The 25,136-nt window shown below is 34.3% G+C and overlaps 2 protein-coding genes across 4 annotated transcripts in view; one reads left to right on the forward strand and one right to left on the reverse strand.

Annotated features, from left to right (window-relative positions):
* LOC114349470 (Fanconi anemia group M protein homolog) overlaps positions 1–3,421 on the forward strand; it is a 32,142-nt gene extending 28,721 nt beyond the window's left edge. For both annotated transcript variants that reach the window (XM_050654261.1, XM_050654262.1), the window contains 2 exons: positions 1,955–2,060; positions 2,954–3,421. In XM_050654261.1, the coding sequence (XP_050510218.1) occupies positions 1,955–2,060; positions 2,954–3,121 (274 nt within the window). In that variant the 3' untranslated portion in view covers positions 3,122–3,421. The remainder of the gene's footprint in view (positions 1–1,954; positions 2,061–2,953) is intronic.
* Positions 3,422–8,756: 5,335 nt separating this feature from the next.
* The window catches only part of LOC114349472 (uncharacterized), a 120,720-nt gene continuing 104,340 nt past the window's right edge, over positions 8,757–25,136 (reverse strand). For both annotated transcript variants that reach the window (XM_028299855.2, XM_028299856.2), the window contains exons 6-9: positions 22,340–23,624; positions 20,244–20,361; positions 17,689–17,928; positions 8,757–16,908 (exon numbers count right to left, since the gene is read on the reverse strand). In XM_028299855.2, coding sequence (XP_028155656.2) covers positions 16,828–16,908; positions 17,689–17,928; positions 20,244–20,361; positions 22,340–23,624 — 1,724 coding nt within the window. In that variant the 3' untranslated portion in view covers positions 8,757–16,827. The remainder of the gene's footprint in view (positions 16,909–17,688; positions 17,929–20,243; positions 20,362–22,339; positions 23,625–25,136) is intronic.

Consider the following 25,136-nt stretch of genomic DNA (forward strand, 5'->3'; position numbering starts at 1 on the left):
CTTTAGCGTAAACAATACTCTATACAAAAATGTTCTACATAAAATTTAAAACAAAAAAGGTCTACACATAATTGTTATAAAATCAACAGTTCCAGAGTTACGAAGGGTGAACAGTGGAGGTTTTCGATACTTTTTATATTTTTTGTGCAATTCCCTACAGATTTTCTTTAACAGGATTGTGTTTTATAAATCAAATTTGTTATTTCAGTGGCCGATAGTATCTTAGTGATAAGCCCTTGAAGAAACGTCAACCTCACCACCCAAAATTATCATCAATTGTCTAAAGAATATAAAAAGTATCGAAAACCTCCACCTTTCACACTCCGTAACTCTGGAACCGTTGATTTTATAACAATTATGTATAGGACCTTTTTTGTTTTAAACTTTATGTAGAACATTTCTGTATAGAACATTGTTTACGCTAAAGTATAGTTTTAGAAATATTGACGAAAAACGTAAAAAAACTACTAATTTACCGACTTCTCCCCCATCTCCCCCCCCCCCCCCCAAACCCGACGCTCAAAATGGTGTGACTGTTTTCTGAACATTATGTGGACCATATAGAACAATTTGGTGTAGGAGGATAACTTTCACTTTGGATGTCTGGGTCCTGGGTTATGCCATCTTTTGGATCAATTCTATCATACTAATAGATAGACCACCGATCGACTGTTTACATGCTGTTTCCGCGTTACGCTTTTTTGGTGAGTATGCCGAGTCTAGGCTTAATATGTCAATGATTCTAATGCGGCCGATATTATAGTGCTAATTACATTGTTGTCAAATCTTCATCTTGGGTAGACATTATTTTAGGTTCTTTGGATCATTGGGAACAAAAAAGGTCTTTTGTAATTTTCCTCATTTCCGTGTTATAAACAATTTAAAACTGAAAAAAATCGAAAAATGACGATTTTCAAGGTTCTAAAACACAAGTAAAAATAATAATTTTTAAAATTACAAAATACCTAAATTCAAGCTCAAACCTTCTTCTATCAGCTCCCTATAAGAATTTTTAACATGTTAATTAAGTTTTTTTAATTGTTAATGAAGCCGATATGAGAGGATGGACGATCGCGCTGCATTAACAACTAAAAAGCAATGTTTTAAAATGAAATAAGACCAAATCACTTATCGGTAGCTGATACAATAAGGTATGAACTTAAATTTAGGCACTTTGTAGTTTAAAAAATAATATTCTTAACTTGTGTTTTTGAACCTAGAAAATCGTCATTTTTCGATTTTTTTCAGCTCTTAATTGTTTATAACTCAGAAACGATTAACTTTAGAGGAAAATTACAAAAAACCTTTTTTGTTCCCAATGATCCAAAGAATCTAAAAAAATGTCTAACCAGGCCAAAAAAATGATTGTTATAATTTGTTAAAAAAATTTTTTTAATAAATAGCAATAACTCCGAAATTATGTCATTTAGGTATAGGGAATATAACATGAAAAATAACCAGTATTTCAATATTTCAGGACTTCAATACGCAAAAATATACAGGTGTTCCATTTAAAATAAGAAAGTTTAGATTTTCAGAAAAACGGAAGATTTGACAATAACGTAATTACCACTATAACATCACCCGCATTAGAACACCCTTACCCACCAAAAACTAAAAATCTTTGTAGCGGTTCCCGAGAAATTACCGTGTTGCCATACTTCTTCGCTACCCTGTATACAGTGTTGTCCGTCCTAATAGACTTTTGTATTTTTTTACTTATCCAAGTTCGTCGAGTTTTTGCTTGTATTGCTTTGCATTTTTCTCCTCTCTTCCATTAATTCTTGTGTTTGGACACTTGTAACATGCCATATGTCACATTCCCAAAAGAAAGCAGAGCAGGATAGAGATAGAACCAGAGAAAGAAACGGATCATCTCTAGATGGACAGATAACTTATCATCTTGCCCTCGTATTAACAACACTAATTCCTCAATTGTTGTTTTAATTTGTAGAAGTCCGAGAAATATTCCTGGAAGATTTAAAATCCCTACACGGTTCAAGAATAACATGAACGTTTTCTCACAAGTTGATAATGAAGAAGACGAAGTTGATTCAGATGTAAGTATATACATGTTATGCCATACGAGTCTTTTAGTTGTTTAATATTTATACAGTGTGTCTAGGTAAGTTGGAATCTTATGGGAATCTTTTTTATTGTTATTTCACAAAAATAAAATTATTCCTCATAAAAAGCTCTGTGTTTGAAAACTGTGGGAAATATGAAAACTAACTTGAAAAAAGATTGATTTTAAATAATATGGTTCCACAATCTATGCGCAAATCGCTTACCTTAAAATTGGTGTTCTTTAGGATTTGGTAAACTATGCAGACCCAAGGGTGACTACTCAATTCATCACTGCTCCTTTTAATGGACTCCTTCCATGGAATTCACGATGCACGTGCGACGGTACCGTCAAATCACGAAAAGTTCGGAATTCGGGAGTTCTTTCACCGTTGAAGGTTTGAAGCGAGGTCGTACCTTCTTTCCTTAAGGTACTCAAGGAGCATGTCCGTTTGTATATGATGCGCAAAGCGATTTTTGTGCTTGTGGATGAGTAAAAATTGATATTGAGCATTTATTTAAATTAGAAGACACACAAGGTTATTCTGCATCATTTTTAAAGAGGGCAGAGAAAAGCCACTAAATATAATTATTAAATTATCTAAAACTTATTCTACCCGAAATAAATTAAGTATTAAAATGATATTCAATATAAAATAAAGAAATAAGGATTCCCGAACACTTTGTATGGTCTAAAACTTAAGATGCAACCATAATGTATCAAATTTTATCAATATTATACGAGGTATGTCAAAAAATATGAATTTCGCTCAAGAGTAAAGTAGATTTTTTCAGATAAGGGAGATTTTTTTTATTTACGTCCATTATTTTTTATTCCTCCAAGCTTCATCGTACATGTCCATTTATTGAATCGTTTTTTGTTTTTCAGGATTCGTTCGTAGTGATGGATGAAACCATAGAGGCGCGTCAAGAACTCTCCCAACTAGAAATTTTAGAAAAACAATTAGAAATGCAGAAACGGAGGAAGAAAATGCCTCATGGTATTAAAAAACCGACTAAACGAAGAAGAATAATCGTTAGTAGTGACAGTGAATGAAATTATATATGTACTAAATACATTTTACATCTACATTGAATTCAGGTGTTCGAAAAGGCTATAGAGATTGAGAAACAGAAGAAGAATAAGATCTACATTGCAGTTGGTCCTCTGAACGAGATTGAATAGGAATAGGAGCTTGTGGATTGTCATAACAGTGAGCTCCGAATATATTTTTTGAATTAATCAAAACCTTCAGATTTGAGAATCCGAATGATCTGCAAATTGTGAATATATTATTTTTACTAAAGTTATATTTTTTATAAATTTTGTATTATATATAAATATAAGTAAACTGTATTCTTTGTTTAAATTCATAATTTTTACCAATTTGATCCTAATTTTATGGCATAACGACCAATTTTGGGCCGATCTTCACGAAAATGTGTGTGGGGTGAACACGCAGTGAACTAGGGTGGTGGACAACATACTAGTTGATTTCTCAATATTGGACGACAGCGTACGGCGAAAAGATCTCCTTTTTCTTTAACTTCTTCTTCAAGTGCCATCTTTGTTCCGAAGGTTGGCGATCATTAGGGCTATACGTATTTTCGAAATTGCTGACCGAAACAATTCGTTGTTGCTACAGCTATACCATTCCCGTAGATTCTTTAGCCAGGAGTTTCGTCTTATTCCTATGGATCTTTTTCCTGCTGTCTTCCCCTGCATAATTATTCGAAGCAGTTCATATCTTTCGCCTCTTGTAATGTGTCCCAAGTATTGCAGTTTTCGTTTTTTGATCGTAAATATGACTTCCTTTTCTTTATTCATTCTTCTCAAGACCTCGACGTTTGTGACTCTCTCCGTCCATGATATTCTCAAGATTCTGCGATATATCCACAGTTCAAATGCCTCTAATTTTTTGGTATCAATCTTTTTCAGCGTCCATGACTCCATTCCGTAGAACAGCACAAAAAGTACGTAACATCTCATCAGGCGAAGTTTCATTTCAAGGCTCAAATCTCTTCCACAGAACACTCTCTTCATTTTAGTGAATATGGATCTGGCTTTTTCTATTCGTATTTTGATTTCTGCTGAGCTATCGTTGTCTTCATTTATAAAAGTGCCTAAATATTTGTATTTGCTAACTCGATCGATAATTTCATTGTATAAATATAAATTTTGGACATTTCGTGTTGATTTCGATATTACCATAAATTTAGTTTTCTTTATGTTCAAAGATAGTCCGTATTCTTCGCTGCAGTCTGCTATCTTATTCACCAATGTCTGTAGCTCTTCGTGTTTCTGCGATCAGAACGGTGTCGTCGGCAAATCTCAGATGGTTTAATCTAACACCATTTATTTTAATACCTATGGATTGCTCAGAGTGTTCTATTCATTACGTCTTCAGAATAGAGATTAATCTTAGCATCTTAGCATTTCATATCACTGTAACATTATTTGTTACATTGTTGACATTGTAACTTTATTTTTATGGTGTTATGTTTGTATATTTACGTATGTTTAGTCTTTTTTATATTCATTTTTAGCTCATGTTTTTCACAGGAACCGCTTGTCTTGTTAATTAGCAGTTGGGGGTTGTTCAGCAGAGCTTGCCATAATAACAGTGTCATCTGCATATTTTATGTTACTAGTTCTTCCGTTAATTTTATGGTAATGCTTCTCCAAACATATATTCACTATATACCTGCTATATACATTGAATAGTAAGAGAGACATAATACATCCCTTCCTAGATCTTTTCCTGATTTTAATTTCTGAACTGATATAAATATACGTAACTGGAAAAATACCCCAAAGCTGGTTAAAGTCGACCTTCCTAACTTACCCAAAAAAGTAGCCAAAACATGCGAGGACTACAGAACAATTAGCCTAATGAGCCACTTACTTAAAACGTTTCTGAAAGTGATACACGGCAGAATATATAAAAAATGCGAAGAACAGGTATCATGGCCGCAGTTTGGATTCCGCGATGCCTTAGGCACCTGAGAGGCTCTATTCGCTGTCCAAGTGCTTATGCAAAGATGCAGGGATGTTGGCTGTGACGTGTATATTTCTTTTATCGACTACAAAAAGGCGTTTGATAGAGTAAAACATGATAAACTCATAAACATCTTGAAAGAAGCGGGAGTAGATGATAGAGACTTGAAAATCATAATATATAATTTGTATTACAACCAATAAACTGCCAATATTAAAGTGGATGGCCAATTGACAGAGGCAGTCTCCATAGATAGAGGAGTGAGGCAATGATGCATTCTGTCCCCGGTGTTGTTTAATATATACTCTGAATGTATCTTCAAGGAAGCGCTGGGAGAACTACAGGAAGGCGTATTAGGCAATGGAGTGCGTCTGAACAATATTAGATAAGGCGACGACGCTGTAGTTTTGCAGACAGTCTAGATGGTTTGCAAAGAATAATGTCGCGCATATCAGATATAAGTAGAGAATACGGACTTGATCTCAATACGAAAAAAACAAAGTGCATGGTAGTCAGTAAGCGCGAAATATTAAATGCACAGATTTTGGTTAACCAACAATTAATTGACAGGGTCGACGGCTACACATACCGAGGTACCAACATAAACAGCCAGTGGGACCACTTAAGTGAGGTAAAACAACGCATAAGAAAAGCGAGATCAGCGTTCATAATGATGAAGTCTCTTTTCAGAAGCCACGATTTACCACTTGCTACCAAAATCTCTATCATCAGATGCTATGTATTTTCTACGTTGTTATACGGAGTAGAGGCCTGGACACTTTCCGAGGCTTCTTTGAGAAAACTCGAGGCATTCGAGATGTGGTGTTACAGGCGCATTTTGAGAATTTCGTGGATGGATCGTGTGACTAATGTTGAGGTTCTACTTACAATGGACAAGGAATACGAGATTATTGACACAATCAAAGAGCGCAAACTAGAATATCTTGGCCATGTTATGAGGAATGAACAGAGATATGGCTTGTTGCAACTCATTCTTCAAGGCAAGGTATTTGGAAAGAGAGGACCAGGGAGAAGAAGAATATCTTGGCTTCAAAACCTGAGAAAGTGGTTTAATACATCGACAACCGGACTATTCAGAATACCATCAAGCAAAGCTAGGATAGCCATGCTGATCGCCAAAATCCGGAACGGATAGGCACCTTAAGAAGAAGAATTTCTGAACTGGGTTCGTTATCTATTACATCTGTGCTTTTTAATTCCAGTACAGGTCTTTGTTATTATTCTGTCCTTTTTGTTTTTAGAATTTGGACTAATTGTTCATGTCAATCTTTGTCAAATAATTTTTCAAAATCAACCTAACATGCACATTCACATTCATGATGTATTAGGGCCGACTTCTCATATCAAGTTCAACCCCAGTTTAACCTAAACTTCTAGTGAACGTCAGTTTAAAGTCAAAATTGTCTTTCTCAATTCACGTTCAACCGATGGCAGTTTCCCAGTTCAGATGATTTCAAGGATTACGCATGCGTTGTATTATTGCAACTTAATATGAAACGCTGTCATAGAGGAAAGTAACCAAATATGGAATAGTGCTCTAATATGGAATTCCTTGATTTCTCCGAAAATATAAGTTGGAACCGCACTACAAGACCATCCTCTATTTCAGTCGCTCTCTTTATTATCGTATTCACACCTCTGTGTCAGATGCGCGAACGATACGTGTCTGACAGGCGCGTTTTGTTTGATCGTCTTGCAGAAAATTTCAAAGGTAAATATATTCAACGAGTATTATTGGTTATTATGCATGAATGCAGACTTATTATGTTAGTACCTTTATTTTGATTTTATGACCTGTAATTAAAACATTACGACTTGAAAAATGTTGTTACTAGTTTGAACTAATGTACAAATCCAAATATGGACAGTCGTTGGTGCCTAATTATGGAATAGTGGATTAAGTGTAAGTGGGCTCATGATTATTGTGCTGGTCCAGAGTTTCATACATGGATATGTGACGTCTGCAAGTGAATTAAGCTACTTCTTTCATTTTTCACAATTTTCTTATTTAAATTTATTTGATCTCAGATATTTATGTCTATTTTTGTTATTGATACGTTGGTTTATGCCTATATTCCATATATGGGTACTAATTCCATATTTGGTTACTCATTTGGGATTTTGTTTTTTGTTCGATTTTTTTTTTGTTAATGTTGTTCTGAAGCTATTTCCTTGTGGCATTTTTATGATTAAGTATTTATATGGAAAATAAGCCACAATTAAAATGAAAAAAATAATTTTATTAACGTTTCGACGCCCAAATCGGGTGCCGTTGTCAAAATACAAAATATTATTAAAATAAACAAAAGTGTTGTTGCTAAGCAAAAAAATTCTTCTAATAATTTATTTAATCTCACTCATTTATATTGGCAATTCAGACATATATTATACATTTTAAAGTAGAATAAAAATTTTTTTTGTTAATTAAGATATTTAATAGAAGGCTTTTAATTACTACATAAAAATGTATGACTGATGTGTCATAACATTAAATTGTTTTCATTTCTACAGAGGTATTATTTTATATCCCCAAAACAAAATGGTATTCCATAATTGGCGACTTTCCTCTAATATAAATATAACTTACTATATTATATTAAGCATAACGATAAACGATAACATTATTTTTGTTTTTATTATATTTATTTATAAGTATTAAAATGACTGACTATAAATACTTAAATTTAACTTTATTCAGAAACAGCATAAAAAGGTCATACAAAATGGCGATAGTTTTTTACCTCTTGCCATCTATTGGCATTTCTCGAAAGCTGTAGAACGTGAACTGACAATGAGAATTGCATTTCCAAACAAAACCGAAGTTCAAGACAAGAATGAACCCCAGTCAATTGAACCACAGATTAAAGCAGGTATGAGAAATCGACCCTTAATATTGTTCTGTATTCACTGCACTCTTTACCGTTTGTATTTTTAAGGATAGCGCAAAAAGCGGAGAGTAACTATTGTTTAGGTATATATCTTATTGTACAGTATTCCAAACAAGTTTACTATAATGTCTAAAGGCACGTATCCACCATGTTGGTGCTCCCTGCAACTGTTCCAATTGATACGGCATGCGCTCCTCTACAAATAAACCGCCATCGATTGGAGAACCGAGGCAGAGCCAGAGACATGTAAAGAAAATAGACTTGGCTAGGGATATGCCACTCAACGCATCGGGGTGTAACGTCGATATCAAGTACGGTGGTTTAGCTATCTTTGTCTGTCGTGCGAGTGTGAGCGTATCTACCAAGAGGTGGGAGTAACGGAACGACAGTGACACACAGGCGGCGGCCATCATATGCTAGAGAGAGAAAGCTAAGCGCCGCTAGAGGGAGATAGATAGACCACCGACCCGAACTGCTCCGCGTTACGCTATTTTTCCGAGTTGGCCAAATCTATGTGTATAAGATCTTTGGGCAGAACGCGCACTGTTGCACCGATGGGGAGCGCCAACGTATCCACTATGCGGAGCAGTTGCAGGAGCGCGGAACACCAACATAGTGGATACGTGCCTTAAGGTTTTATCATTTATGTATTTTAAGCTTTCTACTGGGATTTGGTCTGGACCTGCTGCTTTGCCATTTTTGCACTACATTGCTCTGAACATGGAAATTACAAACACCCATTTTATTCTTCTTTGTTAGTCAAGGAATAAAAGAAAACAACACATTATTTTAACAATTTCTTGTACTTTCTCAACAGGGGAAACAATATTAACAAAATATGTATCCTGGCAAAAAATATGATACAAACAAATTATATACAATAAAAATCAACGTAACTAGACAGGTTTTGTTTTCAAAAAGACACAACATTTATTCCTAACCAGCGTACATAAAAACTATGCAATAGATACCTAAAAACAGGTAAAAATTAAACTCTTACAAACAAAATCTTATATAAGATTATAAAAACAATTTCCAATGTCGAAAAGATCAGTATCTCAATGCCAGAGTCGACAACATACTTGCGTTTAGTATAAAATATAGAAAAATCAACATCTAAACTTTTATTTCTGTAAAAAAAACTGCACCGAAAGACACAACCAATCCATTAGACACTTTAAATTGATGCAATACAATCAAAGACAATACATTTTCCTGATAGAACTGACAGTTGACAGGCTATCAAACAGTGAAAATTGACAGACTGTCAATCAGTAACAGTTGATAGACTGTCAGTTTCCCGAATGATTGTTCATAAAATATTTTTTTTGCTTATGACAACATAGCTATACCTACATTACAATGTTATTAGAGCATTACTCAATATGTTTTTTAACGTTTTATATAAATATGTTGTATTGTCCTTTTCATGAGCATTTTTCAGTGCGTAACAAATGATAGGAAAAAGGGTAAGTCCGTGATAATACACATTTATGACATTTATTTTAACATGACATTTTAGTTAAATCTGACGGTTGTTACATTTTATTTTCAATTTGGAATAAAAACAAATCAAAAAATGTTTCTTGCATTTATAAAATGGTATTTTCTTTGATTTGTACAGTCTTATAAATTATACAGATTATATTTGTAATATTATTATCTAATTAAAAAAAATATTTTTTTTATTATGGCGTCATCTATCGACAACTAGAATAACTAGAATAAATGTTGTAAATGTCTGTAATCACCGACGTGCGTTTTTTCTGTCACATACAATTTAATGCGTTAGAAAGAAATCGAAAAACTGTGACGCACTGAAAGATGATCATTTTTTTATGGCATAGACTTGGGTGTCATTTAGCCAGTCACAACTTTTTTTGTTTTCTGTTCATACATAAGGAAGGCAATGAGGTCCTTAGAGTTGATGATCATGAGAAAAAGAATATACTGTATACGTGTTATGAACTTTCTTAATACGTGCGCATGCGTCATGAGGTTGGATATTGCCGTGTATCACATTGCAACAATTTAAAGCGTCAATAATAATAAATAAAACAAAAAATATAATTTGTGTTGACGCTGACAGTGAGACAAAGTCCTTTTCGACAAGAAATTTAAAACAAAAGATGCACCTTCTGAATTCATGGCAAAAAGACCAAGTGTCTATTGAACATATATATACAACACTTAAAAATATATCACAATTATCATATTTGACACATCAGAATAGTAGGGTCGATCTTAAAACCTATTACTTTATTTCCTGTGTAGTAAACCCTTTGTTCCCATCAATACATACACTTATACATAGTACCAATTGATACTATTGATGTTAAAAGATAAAAAAGTTAATGTAAATTTACAATAAGGAACCAAATTTTGTTAGATAACTGTACCAGATCCGTGTGAACTGGGTAGTGCAATCAGGAGCTGCATTATATTGAAATGATTGCTCATTGGTCGCTTGGACGTCGAACTGCGTCGCTCATTGGTTGTAGATAGGATTTCTCTTCGATTTAGCCCCGTATTCATAGTCGGTACTCAAGTATGAGTCGATGCTTAAGGTCGACCTTGAAAAAATTTGTATACAAATTTGTATAAGAATTTGTTCAAGGTCGACCTTAAGCATCGACTCAGACTTGAGTACCGACTATGAATACGGGCCTTAGTGTTTTAACCGTTTTATAGCTTCAAAAAATCATCTAAATTTGAAATATTTTGAATATTTTCAGCTATATATTGCCCACCAAAACATTAGAACAACCAGAATTGAAAACATTTTTTGAAACACTTGGGCTTAGTTTTTTTGTGGCGGAGACTACAATTCAAAACATCTAATGTTCCTAGTCTTGATAATGGCAAATCTACATAATGGCCGAAAAATGCAACTTTTCAGGCTACAAAAACTAGATGCAAGCCAAGCCACTGACTACTCGTGGAAAGCTACAAAGTTCTTACTTAACCCGGCATTGGTCGCTAGGTCGACTGTTACGCTAGTGGTCGCGCGTGAGATTTTCTCTCACATATCCAACTTTTTCCTTTCTTTACAAAATTTTACAAAAAAGATGAGGTTTCATCAACGATAAAGCAATTTGTTTTAAAAAGGAACGTTTTTCTGTTTTATTATTATTATCTTTATATAAAATGTCACTATTGATGCCGCCAATATTTAAACATTGAAAAATATATGGTAAGTGACCATCTACAACGAACGCGTGAAACATAATATAGGATTTTCATATCATCGACCACATCCACGGCGCCTTTTATTACATCATAAAAGGATATTATTTTAGGTTTTAAGGGGAGAAATAAAATTAATTTTTATACACAGTTGGTGACGCCGGTGGTCGCTTGATGAGAGAATCTCTCACATCAAGCGCACTGACTCAACAATATGGTGATAAGAAGTAAACCGAGTCACTATCTGAGCGGACGAGTCTATTAGATTGTCGAAGGAGGATAGTTAGGAGACTAGAAGGAACGTATATAACGCGTATAATTTTCCAGAAAAAAAGTTGTGCGCAATTTTCTGAAACCGTGAGAGAAAATCTCATATAGCGACCACTGGCGGGTTAAGAAGGCGGAATTATATAATCCCCCTACTAATAGACTGAGAGGCAGAGCCGAAAAATCTCTCTGAATTTACTAAAGCTAGTTTGTTCAGAGTTGATTACCGTGATTGTGTAGAGAAACATACTGCGGTCGGTTAAGCGAAACGTAGAACAGGTGATACTGAGAGGGTATCAAAGTTGCTTTCCTACGAAGGTAATTAAATCCATTTACTAAGGCTGAAAATCGGTACACACATTCTAAATTGAATATAAATAAAAGTTATTATAGTAGGTCAGCTGTATGACGGGACAGGGCCGGTCGTCGGCCCCAATGAATGTACAGGGTTATTCACTATATTTTGACCCCCTTGTAAACTGCTTTATTTACAGAATTAGAAAAAAATGTAAAATACAAAAGTTATTCGATTTTTTATTTATGATTTTTTGACATATATATCGTACTAGTGACGTCATCCATCTGGGCGTGATGACGTAATCGACTATTTTTTTAATTTTTTTTTTTTTTCGTAAGCATTTATTAACAATCAGAATTACATATTCTATAAGCTAATTTGATAACAAGTACAATAACATATATCAATGTATTATTGTACACTAAAATGGCGTTATGAGGTACATCACCCAGCGGTTTCACCTCAGTTTCAGCGAAGATCTATGGGCCATAATCTTCGCAATCTTCTGTTGTTTAGTGACTGCAGTAATGGTAATATTAATTGGTTGGGGTGGTCTTCCAATTTCTCGTGATGTCTGTTGGCTCTTTCTTGAATTACTGTGCTGACTAACGGGATGTTTAGATTTTTAAATGAGAATAGGGGTCGTGTGTTTAAAAAAAATATTTTTTTAAATGAGAATAGGGGTCGTGTGCTAGCTCATTTGAAAGGATATTCAATTTTCTATGCAGTAATATAAACATTAAAATCATTATTTATACAGGGTGTCCAAAAACTTTTTTTGAATTATTAATTAAACAATTAATTTAATTTAAAAAATTTTTTGGACACCCTGTATAAACAATGATTGAATAACCTTTCAAATGAGCTAGCACACGACCCCTATTCCCATTCAAAAAAGTAGTCGATTACGTCATCACGCCCAAATGGATGACGTCACTAGTACGATATGTATGTCAAAAAATCATAATTTAAAAATCGAATAACTTTTGTATTTTACATTTTTTTTCTAATTCTGTAAATAAAGCAGTTTACAAGGGGGACAAAATATAGTGAATAACCCTGTACATTCATTGGGACCGACCGACCGGCTCTGTCCCGTCATACAGCTGACCGACTATAATAACTTTTATTTATATTCAATTTAGAATGTGTGTACTGATTTTCAGCCTTAGTAAATGGAAATAATTACCTTCGTAGGAAAGCAACTCGATACCCTCTCAGTAACCCCTGTTCTACGTTTCGCTTGACCGACCGCAGTATGTTTCTCTACACAATCACACTAATCAACTGTAAAAAAATTAGCTTTAGTAAATTCAAAGAGATTTTTCAGCGCTGCCTCTTCGTCTATAAGCAGCATTTGGTTCCTTATTTTGTCTATATACAATGAAAAAAATTAATGAGTACATAGCTCTTCCTCAAGACTTCGTAACAATATCGTCTAACCAGTTTTTGGTAAAAATAACTTCGTCATTAAATAAATAAAACAAAAAGCTTACCCATGATAAAATACATTAAAAAAATAAATTTATATATATTTACTTAAAAACTAGTAATATGGTTAGCTAATATTGTTCTTAGGGAAGTGAAAAGTCTCAATAAGATATTTTTCAACCTATAATATTACTTAAAATCATTTATCAGTTTTTCCTGAAAACATTTACCAGCAATATTACTGATATATTTTGATACCGCAATGAATTTTTTCTTTCTTTTCAAGTTTACTTTTGTCATTTACTATCATTTATTTTTACTGTCATTTACTGCATTTAAGTTTTTCTTCATTTCCATCTCTTTTTTCTTCCTAAATGCCCTGCAGTCTTTCTACATTCGTATCTAGTCAATGTGCAGGGATTATACTGGCTGTAAATATCTGTTTATGTACGTTTATTCAATGTAAGTTATTTTAATTCAGTTTATAAATTAATTATTGAGGATTTATCAAAACTGTACCGGGTGTCCCAATAAGAATGGCTCTCGGCCATATCTCAGGAACCGTTTATAGTACAGCCTTGGGAAAAAAAAATTTATAACAAAAATTGCCTCGAGAAAAGCCAGGAAATTATTTTCATATTTGTAAGTCCACCGCTAGAGGGCGTAATTGAATATCGAAAATTTAAAAATCAAAATTTTACAATATTTACCTAATGAAAGGGCACTGAAAATCCGATCGTCGTATTCTTCGCAAAATTCTGCGAATATTTGATTTCACAAGTGTAACTCTACCTTTGCAAATAAGAGGTGGGGTGAGTGGGAACCTTGTTATGAAAAATGGCTGTAAGTCCGGTTCTGCTTAATCGATTTTTGCAAACTTGGTCTCGTTGAAAACAGATCTTTTTCTTTAATGTAAGAGTTATAATTACGAAACAGGCTAGTAAGTAATATGCTAGCTAGGGGGCGCTATTTTATGCTTTTCAGAAATCTAGATTTATTTGGAAAATATTAAATACAAATATGCACTTTTAACCCTGTATTACAAAAGTAGACCAAATTATCAACAGAATATCGAAAACCGGATGTCGATACCTTTTTTATATCTCGATATATCTTAAGAAACGTATAAATTGTAAACAAATTGATAATGTCACCGGTAAACGAAGTTAAGGAAATCAAAGTGAAAACAGGTAGTGTGCTATGGAAACAAATTAGAGCGGAACACTTGCGGAGTGCCGACAGAAGTGAATATTTCTCATAGATTCAATTATATTCGGTTCGATTCAGTTCGATTCCATTTAATTGGATTTAATTTTATTTATTATAATTATGCTTATAATTTAATATATTTAAAATATCCCCAATTTAATACATAATATATATGGTTTGTCAAACGTAGGAAAGAATTTGAAAATCTTACAATCGCCGAAATTTTAAAACTTTTTGCTACGTTTGACAAACTGTACTAGTGATTTTACCCATTAATTTTAGAATTAACAAACTTTCAAAAGAAGTTTTACTTCAAATTTGATAGTGAATTTAATTATTATTATATAAAATAAATAGGATGTTTAAAAATACAGTTTGAGGATAAATAGGTTGAAAGGAATAATGTAATCATCAAATTTAAAAAAGCCACTTTTGTATAACGGCCTCCCCTTTAATGAGAGTATCTAAAAATAAATGAACTCTTCCATGCATTATTTACATGCAGTAATTAAATTTTTAAATTAAAAAATATCGGTTACATTATTAAGAAAAATAATAATTTAAAGCTTTTTGTATCTTTATATCTTATTAATCCTAATTTTAACGGGTAAAATCACTAGTATATAATATTATGTATTAAATTAGGTATATATTATATGTCTATATTAAATTATAGATATAATATATATTAAATAAAATTAAATCTAATCGAATAGAATCTAATTGAACCAAACGAATATAATCGAATCTATAATAAGTATTCACTTCTGTCGGCATTCCGCAAGTGTCACACTTTAATTTTTTTTCACAGCACACTACTTGTTTCCACTTTGATTTCCGTAATTTCGTTTACAGGAGACATCATCAGTTATGTTTAAAAATTAACACGTTTCTTAAGATATCTCGAGATAGAAAAAAGGTATCGACATGCGGTTTTCGATATTCTGTTGATAATTTGGTCTAATTTTGTAATACAGGGTTAAAAGTGCATACTTGTATTTAATATTTTCCAAAGAAAACTAGATTTCTGAAAACATAAAATAGCGCCCCCTAGCTGGCATATTACGTATTAGGCTGTTTCGTAATTATAACTCTTATATTAACGAAAAAGATCTGTTTTCAACGAGAGCAAGTTTGCAAAAATCGATTAAGCAGAATCTGACTTACAGCCATTTTTCATAGCAAGGTTCCCACTCACCCCCACCTCTTATTTGCAAAGGTAGAGTTACATTGTGAAATCAAATATTCGCAGAATTTTGCGAAGAATACGATGATTGGATTTTCAGTGCCCTTTCATTATGTAAATTTTGTATTTTTTTTATTTTTAAATTTTTGACATTCAATTACGCCCTCTAGCGGTGGACTTACAAATATGAAAATAATTTCCAGGCTTTTCTCGAGGTAACTTTTGTTATAAAAAATTATTTCCCAAAGCTGTACTATAAACGGTTCCTGAGATATGGCCGAGAGCCATTCTTATTGGGACACCCGGTACATTGGGCAAACAGGTAGATCTACGGAAAAACACATAACAGCACACAAAAAGACTCTGGGTACTTTGTGAATATGATAAAAATAAACATTTAGCTTCCTTTCTTCTTCGAACTCGTATTGCATACAGTTAGTTTCAGGAAATTTGCAATGTTGTGTAGATCCTCTTGTTTTGAACAACTTACAATAAGTAGTAAACGTAATTGGAACTTACATATTGGGTGAGAAAATCAATTTTATATATTTTATAATTACGTTTTTCACCATTATTTTTGCATTTTATCATACAATTCCTTTTCCTAAATGCATATATGAAGAAAAAGAGGATTGAAGACAATAGCGTTTTTTCAGCCAGAAAGCTATAGAAGCAGTATTTTGGACCAGCAAACTACTAAGTATGTTCAGTTTCCTAAAAGGGGGACCACAATTCTTCGTTTCAATGAAAACGAAAGAAGTGCTTTGGTAGGAGTGAGTGTTCCGGCAGTTTTATGAGCAATAGCGTTACTCATATGGTGAAGGTGAGAAAAATAACAAAAGATATCGGTGATCAACGCTAGAACAGCCAATATATCCTCCAGATTTATCACCAAGTGACTTATATGAGTTATAAAAGCAGCTTTGGAAAGAAAATGAAGTGGTGCAAGCTTTTGACGAGTACCTAAAGAGTTTTCACGATGATGTAATGAATTAATGGCTGTATTTTATACAACTCGTAGGAAAAACATTTCATTGAATTAAATAAAACGAATCAATTCATACAATTAAAAACGGTACTACACAGGAAGCTACCTATAGTTTTAAAATCGTCCCTTCGAGAATATATAATATATCTTCATCTAAATAATAATCTAATTCTGTAAGTAGAATGTTTTTAACAATAAAATATTTTATAAAATGTATACTTTCTTAATAGATTTTTCTTATCTTCAGTCTTCAGCAGTTTAAATAGCAAATATGTACAAAAATTGTTCTACTAATCCGCGCTAATGTTCTCCCTATGATCTATATCGGTCAGTTTGTTCGGGTGGTTGATAAACACTTTCTTAGCTAACATCTGAAACAAAAAAAAGTCGTAAGTATGCCAACAAAATCAAAACTTTACGTCTGTTCCAAAGCTAAACAGCAAACATACACACGGTGCTAAATCTGGTGAATTTGGTGGATGGTCGATTTCAAATGGTGTAATTTTGCTTATATGAGCAAGGGTTATCTTAATGGAGAATAATTTTTGCAAGAGAAATCATAAAAATTATGACTATATCCAAAAAAAAGTCTGCATTATTTTTTCAGTATGTCCGTTGGTCTTCTCTTGTGTCTTCTTTGACTAGTTCTCCCTGCTTTTTTCAACTGTTTTGACTGTTTGCTTGTCCCAAGCGACTAGAAATGGACTCATATTATCGGATACAAATACTGAAACCAATTTGTTCTCACTAAAGCCATATATCAAAAACCCTAGTATATGTAGACTTGAGTAGGCCAAATCATGTAAATAACAGATCCACAGTCAGAACAAAAAAAAATCAGCCCAGAGTGATCGAATGAAAGTGTATAAAATCTTTAAAAAGTATCTCCAGCATCAAAGCAGGTTCCACAGTTGACAGCACCTTGTTCCAAGTACTATAAAACTTAAATATAAATGAAACTTTAGGTTTCGTTTGACTTCTATCATCATTTCTTCATGTTTTGCATCCCTATCTACCACATTCCTATATTTGCATCGCTAGGAACAAACCTACGAGGAACCATCTAAAACTTATGACATGTATACCAGGGCTGTTCAAAAAATATTGTCAAGATAGTATACTAATGGTATATTTGAGATTGTTTCACTTACTTTGAGGCTTTCAAGGCACTGGTCCCCGTCGCAAGTATTTATCTCCGTCAACAGACTGTTAGACCTCTCCAGTTCGGCGTATAGACCAAAAGGCAACTTCTTTAAACATTCTAGCCTTTGGATGTGCATTTTTGATCGCAGGTGTTTCGCCAGGTGGCCGTGGATTCGGAAAGCTATGCTACAGTCTGAACATTTGAACGGCCTCGGTTCGGAGGATGATAGAGCGGGAGATGACGAGAGCTAAAAACACAAAAGACAAATATTTTCAATAAAGGAATGCAGAAAATGATATTTTTCATGTTATGTTGTCGACAACTAATGGTCATTGGCAGGGCCGGCGATAACGGGACTGCAAGGGATGCACTGCAGGCGGGCGCCCCTGTTTGGGGGCGCCAAAATGAGCTTTTTTTCTGCTAGTGCTATACAAAATACTAATTTAAAAGAAACCAAAGGGCGCCTATGCTAGTTTTACAGGCGGGCGCCTCATACCCTAGCGCCGGTTCTGGTCATTGGCATGGTACTATTGATTTCACAATCAGTTAGTGTAATATGTAGTGTGTGTGTCTTCCCAAGTAGCACAGAACGGGTTTATTAAGTCTTTTAAGGATGCTTTAAAACTGTAGAATAAAACTAAAATTAAAACCATTTGGTTTTTAAGTAAACTTTAAGGTTGCAATAAAACCGCTTTCAGAATCAAAGGGCCCACTCTGAAAGAGGTCAATAAAAATAAAAACCTTCCTAAAACTTTGTTTTCTTAAGCAACTGGTTTTAAAGTTGCTGTGAAGGTGCTTTTAAAACCATGTTAAAAGACACATTAAGTGCAGGCAACTTTATAGCAAACTTTCTTAGGTTTCTTAAATGGAGACTTTTAAAGACAATTTACCATATTAGATGATTCTTTAAACCCATATACTCCATATAGGCCAACAAATTTTTACATGTGTTATCATAGGTAGATACGTATTTGTAACCATAAAATAATAAAAAGTACTTGGTTATTTCGGACTGTCAAGGTAGAAAAACACTTGCGCACCCAACTATATTAGGTTTGTTCGTAGAACGATCAGCAACCGTTGCCAACTGTCAGACGCAAGCGCGTTCGTAGTCTACGAACTCAAACTGTTAACTGCGCAGCGCTAACTGTTAACTGCGCATGCGTCTGATGGTTGGCAACGGTTGCTGATCGATTGGATCGTACTACGAACAAACCTATTGATAATAGGTTTGTTCACAAAAATAGGTCTAAATATGTCACGCCAACTAAAATTTCTGACTTTTGGCGATTAAAAAATAAAAATAATAAAAAAATTTACATCCGAAAAATATTAATTTAAAAGAAAAATAATTTTATCTACAATTTTAATGTTAAAATAAATCGAATTTATGTTTTTAAGACGCTTATTTATAATTTTTATGTAAGTCTTATATTGTAATCTATCATGGCTTTCAGCATCTCCAGAAAACAATATGGCCGAAATCCAAATAAAACTATTTGGTCTATCGACAAAGAATTGTTAAGATCAAATGTTTTTATTTTATACCTTTCCAAGAGCATATATCCTACCTACATAAAAGCAAGGTTGCCTTGGAATTAAAACCGTTTAGTTTTAATGCTGCTGTCAATAATGCCACTCGGTTTTAATGTGAATCTAACCTAAAATCGAGGCGTCGTAGTGCTGTGTGTGTTGTATTTTTCTTTTAAAATGACCAGTTCGTTTATATTTTAAGTACTTGCGACTTATTTCTTCCATACTAACTGTAGGTACTTCCACTTTTTACAAAACACTACACCACTATTGCGCTCTAAAACAAATGGCCGACCATTTTGGACATGAAAGAAAAGGGGATGAGTTTAGTTTTATTGTTTATAACAAAAAGCATAGTTTAGTCTTTACGATAACCAAATTGATTCAGTTAAGAGCGTTTGGTTTTAATATAGCCTACTAATTGCTTTTAAGAAAGCAACTTTAAAGAAAACTAAAAAAAATAGTTTTAAGACATAGGTTTTAGTAACATGAACACATAATAGTCTTGAGATCAAGTAGTTTTAATAATAGGTTTTATTAGTCATAGGAGAATTTTTAAAACTGCAATAAAACTAAAAGGTAACAAACTAGAATCTAATAAAACAGTCCGGAAGTTCTTCATAAAACTGATTAGTTTTAAAGTGAACTGAGAATAAACCATTTTAAAACTACAATAAGACAAATTATCTATTAAAATTAATTAGTCTTATTTGATACTCTTATTAGATACTTTAAAACTAGTGACAAATGCTGAACAGTTTTAAAGTTCTGGCTGCAATCTACAAGGTAACTTTAAAACCATTATCTTCTTATTTACCACAATAAAACTTTTATAAACCTTAAATAAAACTAAAATGTTTTTATTGTGCTACTTGGGTTGTTACTTAGTAAAGTCGACTTCATTTTCTTTACAAGAGACGCTAATTCTATCCGAACGTTTGCGGCACCTCCGGCGAATACCGATCCCACAAGAATAGAAACTATTTTCAAACGATGTATAAATGTGTATGTATTTGTATTTGGACCTACCTTATTGTGATGACTAGCACTTCTCTCGTGTTTCTGTAAATGTCCCTTGGTTCGAAAACTGACCGAGCACGAATCACAGCGAAAAGGTCTTTCTAGATAATGTATATTCATGTGAAGCCTACAAAGAAAAATATTATTAATAGAAATCTGTCAATTATAAAAAGTACTTATTCATGGGGAGCGTTCAAGTATTACGTAACGCGATTTTTGAAGATTTTTGACCCCCCCCCACGTAACGCACTCTAATGGGCGTTTAACTATTGCGTAACGCAATTTTTGACCCCCCCTACGTAACGCACTCTAATGGGCGTTTAACTATTGCGCAACGCAATTTTTGAAGATTTTTGACCCCCCCCCTCCGTTACGTAATACTTGAACGGTCCCATACTCACTCAAATTTTTAGTCGGTCATATTCTTCCAGACGTAAATATAAGTATTCATACTCACGCTTATCCACAAATATTCACTTATAAGTATTGATTACTCACTCTTATTCATTCTTACTCAATTCTATGCAACTGTACCCAGTTATTTTTGTTGTTAATCACTTCTAAGCAGTGGTACACCTTTAATATATGTACTCTCCCGTATTCATTATTTCTCCTTTTTCATCCTTTCTCCCTTCTAAGCAGTGATTCACCCTTAAATATTACTTAATATACTCTTCTGAGCAATGATATACTCTCATTTTCATTCAACTCTCGTCTATACAATTATGTGCTATTATACTCAGTTATTTTTGTTGTTATCTACTTTTAAGCATTGATACACACTCAATATGCTCTTCTATACACTTCACTTCTGCACATGAATACTGATTCATATTGTTCTTATGCCCTTATAGTGGTACATAGTCTCTCATATTCATAAATGGTCACTTTTAGACAAATATTCTCATTCATATTCATTCTAATTGATCTTCTAGCCACCCATACTGCTTGATATTCATTAATACTCACTCCTGCGCATAAATACCCATTCAGATTGATTTCTATGCGTTTATAGTTATACAAATTTATAAACACCCACTTCTAGGTACATGTGCTCATTCATATTCGTAAATACTCACTTTGAAGTACTAATATATTCACTGAAATTCGTTTTTACACACTTGTATGGACTAATACTCATCCACATTGGTTCTTATGTGTTTATACAATCCCCCATATTCATAATTGTTACTTCTAGGAAAAGATCCTCATTCGTCTTCGTAGTATTTATTTTTTTAACCACTCATACTCACTTATACTCATTAATACTCACTTCTGCGCACGAATATGTAGCGGTTACGCTACTATGTAATTAAATTAATTCCATTAAAATTCCATTAATAATATCCCTCAAGAAATTCCTTGTGATACGACCGCGATCGATTTACAAACGACATTTCTCTACGCACGTGCGAAAACCTTGTTGGATTGAAACAAAATCGATTTTTCGATTGAGTTGTTAGTTGGGTCAAACTCTTTAAGCAAACACGCCGTGTTTTTTTTTAAGTGGCGGATTTGAAACAAAATTTGGGATAAGAATGAAGACACGCCCCGGTAATCTACTTCTATTATGTGGAGAAGTCCAAAGGGATATTTACTTTTGATTTAGTAGATTTTTCAAATGGTATTTACTGATGTTGGCTTTCCTTTTAATTATATATTATATTTCATTGTTATCCCAAATTTCGTTTTAAATCCGCCACTTAAAAAAACACGGCATGTTTGCTTAAAGAGTTTGACCCAACTAACAACTCAATCGAAAAATCGATTTTGTTTCAATCCAACAAGGTTTTCGCACGTGCGTAGAGAAATGTTTGTGAATCGATCGCGGGCGTATTACAAGGAATTTCTTGAGGGATATTATTAATGGAATTTTAATGGGATTAATTTAATTAGTAGCATAACCGCTACAAACACTCGTTCAGATTAATTCTTAGACGCTTATACAGCTCTGCTGTATGCTCACTTCTGGGCACATATGCTCTCTCAAGTTTGTTCATTCACTGATACTCACTCATATTCGTAAATACATACTAACGTCTGCGCACAAATACCCATTCAGATTTATTCTTACAAAAAAATTTCAATCTTAAAAAAATACTTGCCTAAGTTGTGACGGTTTGTTGAAACTTTTCAAACATATAGTACAGCTCTTGTTCCCCTCGGATTTAACGATTATATCGTTGACATCTTTATTGATAGGTCCAAAATTAACGGAATTAATGGAGCCATCAGCGTTCTCAATCTTCGTTGCCAACTTCAGAAACTCACTAGCCACGCTTTTCGCCAAAGTATTTTTCTCCAATTTCACCTGCTTCGTGGCGATATCGGCCAACGTCTCCATCGCGCTATTATCAAAATCGCCACTTTTGGCCGATTCTTCGTTGTACGGCGTTTGATCTTCGGGTAGTTCCGACGTCATAGGTCGAACAATGAGGACAGCACCGTTGTTGTTCGTCGATAATTCGAAGGATTTTGTAGGTGGTGGGTATTCCTCCATGTCTTCGTTGATTTCTAACCTAGGAGGAGGCGCAGGCTTCTGCAACGCGTTAAAGATTTCGTTGGCTACGTTTTTTTGGGTTTCTATAGGCCTAAAATTGTTCAATATATTTTCTTCTACAACACCGTTAACTATTTTTTCGTGGTTATTTGCCATGGAGAGGTCCATGACTTCATCGCTCTTCGACACTTTTCGTTTGTAAGGAAAATACGTCACAGAAACCTTCCTTTTCCTCGCATCTGGCGCGTTTTCGTTGCTAACGACAACATCGTTGATTTTAAGAGTCGGAAGAGGTCTACTGGGTAAAGCTGCTGTAGTTTTGGTGTTATTTAACGGTTCTTCTGGAGGAGAATAGTTGTACTCGACTTTTCGGGACACAGGAACGTTATTTTCAGGTAGTCTAGGACTTAGTTTAGATTGAGGTACATATTTTTGGATAACATGGAACTGTTTTATGCTTTTTTGTTCTGGCGGAGCAGGAGTTTTTTCTGATACTCTCGAGTCCAGCTCGATAATCTTCGGAGATGGCATCATTTCCTTTTCCACCGTTAAAATAGTCGTATAAGGGTACGTTAACGGCCTACTTCCACTTCCCATTCCTAAATATATCCTATAATTTTGACTTTCCGTGGTTTCTTCCGCAGTAGACATACTACTGACCTCCACGTTTTTGAAACCTGAATTCCGCGATGTATTTTGCTCGTCCAAGATTTTATTTTTGGCGTAGTTTGCCTTGGAAACATGAGCTATTTCTTCGGTGGTCATAAAAGTGTCTGTGGGGCTTTTACTGCGACCGCGCGATAGTTCTCCACTGGAAGGTTGCGATGGTTTCTGGGAAAGGGACAGAAGACCGTAAGCTGCTTCGTGTTCTTGTTGCCGTGTAGATTCGTCTGGAAATAAATAGAAAACTTTATTATCTTTACAACACAAATATTAAAATGCAATAAAGATTATTCTCGAAGTAAAATACCAAACTATCAACTTCCTTCACTTCTCAAGCAGGAGTTCCGCAGGACTCAATACTATCGCCTCCCTTCCCCCCCCCCCCCCCAAAAGACATTCTTTTATACTATGATGACACTACCTGTAGGAGCTCCCTACCGTAAAGGAAGGAAACGTTATGTATTCAACAAGGCCCAAGAACACCTTGACTCCATCGTCAGGTACTGCAATAAATGGAGAGTAAACAGGATTATGGACAAGCGCCGTAACCATCCGTCAGCACAAATACACCAAGTAGCAAACATCCCTACAATTCAAAATCGCATCCAAACTCTCAGCCAAACACCCTAAGAACTATCTAAAGCTCGAACAGAAGAGCAAAAGAGATTTTCAAGACATCAAACCATCGCCAAGGGCAAATACTCACCAGAAATCCCCCCAAAAAATCAATTTCTGCCAGCTAAGCTTCTAAACTTAGTAGCCACCATAAGACAAACACGCTGATCAAATCGTTCTCAAGAACTTGTCCTATCTTTCTATCCTTTGCTTCTACCAACACGTATATCCACTGCCCACTGCTCCACACAACGTCTACTCTTGACCCCAATCAGGACTCCTCCCAAAAAGGAGCAAACATTCGTTGAAGAGGCATAGAGCCTTTAACGAGGTCATCATAACTTGTTTGTTGTAATTTAATATCCTGTTACACAAATTTTTTGTTGCAACTGAAATAATATAGAATTTTTGCTGGAATATGGGATATGGTAATCCAAATCAAACCATAAACTTTACCAAATGTACACACCTCTCCGAATTTGCTAGGCTTCAAATTCTTCTTCTGTCTCCCTCTTTATAAGCAATTCTGCTTGTTCATTGGCGGATTGATACCTCTATGGAAGGTTGCTTGCTCTTATGTTAAATATGTGGACTAATCTTTGCAGACTATCTTTATCTTGAGCTATTAGTATTGCTTCGTCTGCGTAACAGAGTATTTTTTACTTCTTTGTTTCCTATTCCTCTTCCTTTGTTGACGGTTTTAATGATTTCATCCATGATTAAATTGAAGAGCATATGACTCAATGAGTCTTCCTCTGTTTTATTCCGCTGCCTATATCTATAGGTTCTGTAAGTTGTCCATCTACTCTGACTTCCATTTTGTTGTTGTGATAGATGTTTTTAATAGTTTTTATTATATCTAGGGGGTCTTCTCATTAGGGCTGATTCTGTAGCGAAGTTGAGTGTGCAGAAAAACCCTAAAATGGAAGAAGTGGAGTGAGAACAGACGCGCAAAACCAAATAGTAGATGGATGTTCAAATAACAGAACGTTTAGGTGCTATTGAGACTCAGACTGTAGGACCATTAGCACAAGAAGAAGGATTGTCAATCCCCAAGAAGTTGAGATTTACGGATAATCGTCACTTTCTTGCTGGCTACTTCTTCTACTTTAGAAATTAGGAAT

Source organism: Diabrotica virgifera, chromosome 6 (assembly GCF_917563875.1).
Source record: "Diabrotica virgifera virgifera chromosome 6, PGI_DIABVI_V3a".
Taxonomy (NCBI): Eukaryota; Metazoa; Arthropoda; class Insecta; order Coleoptera; family Chrysomelidae; genus Diabrotica; species Diabrotica virgifera.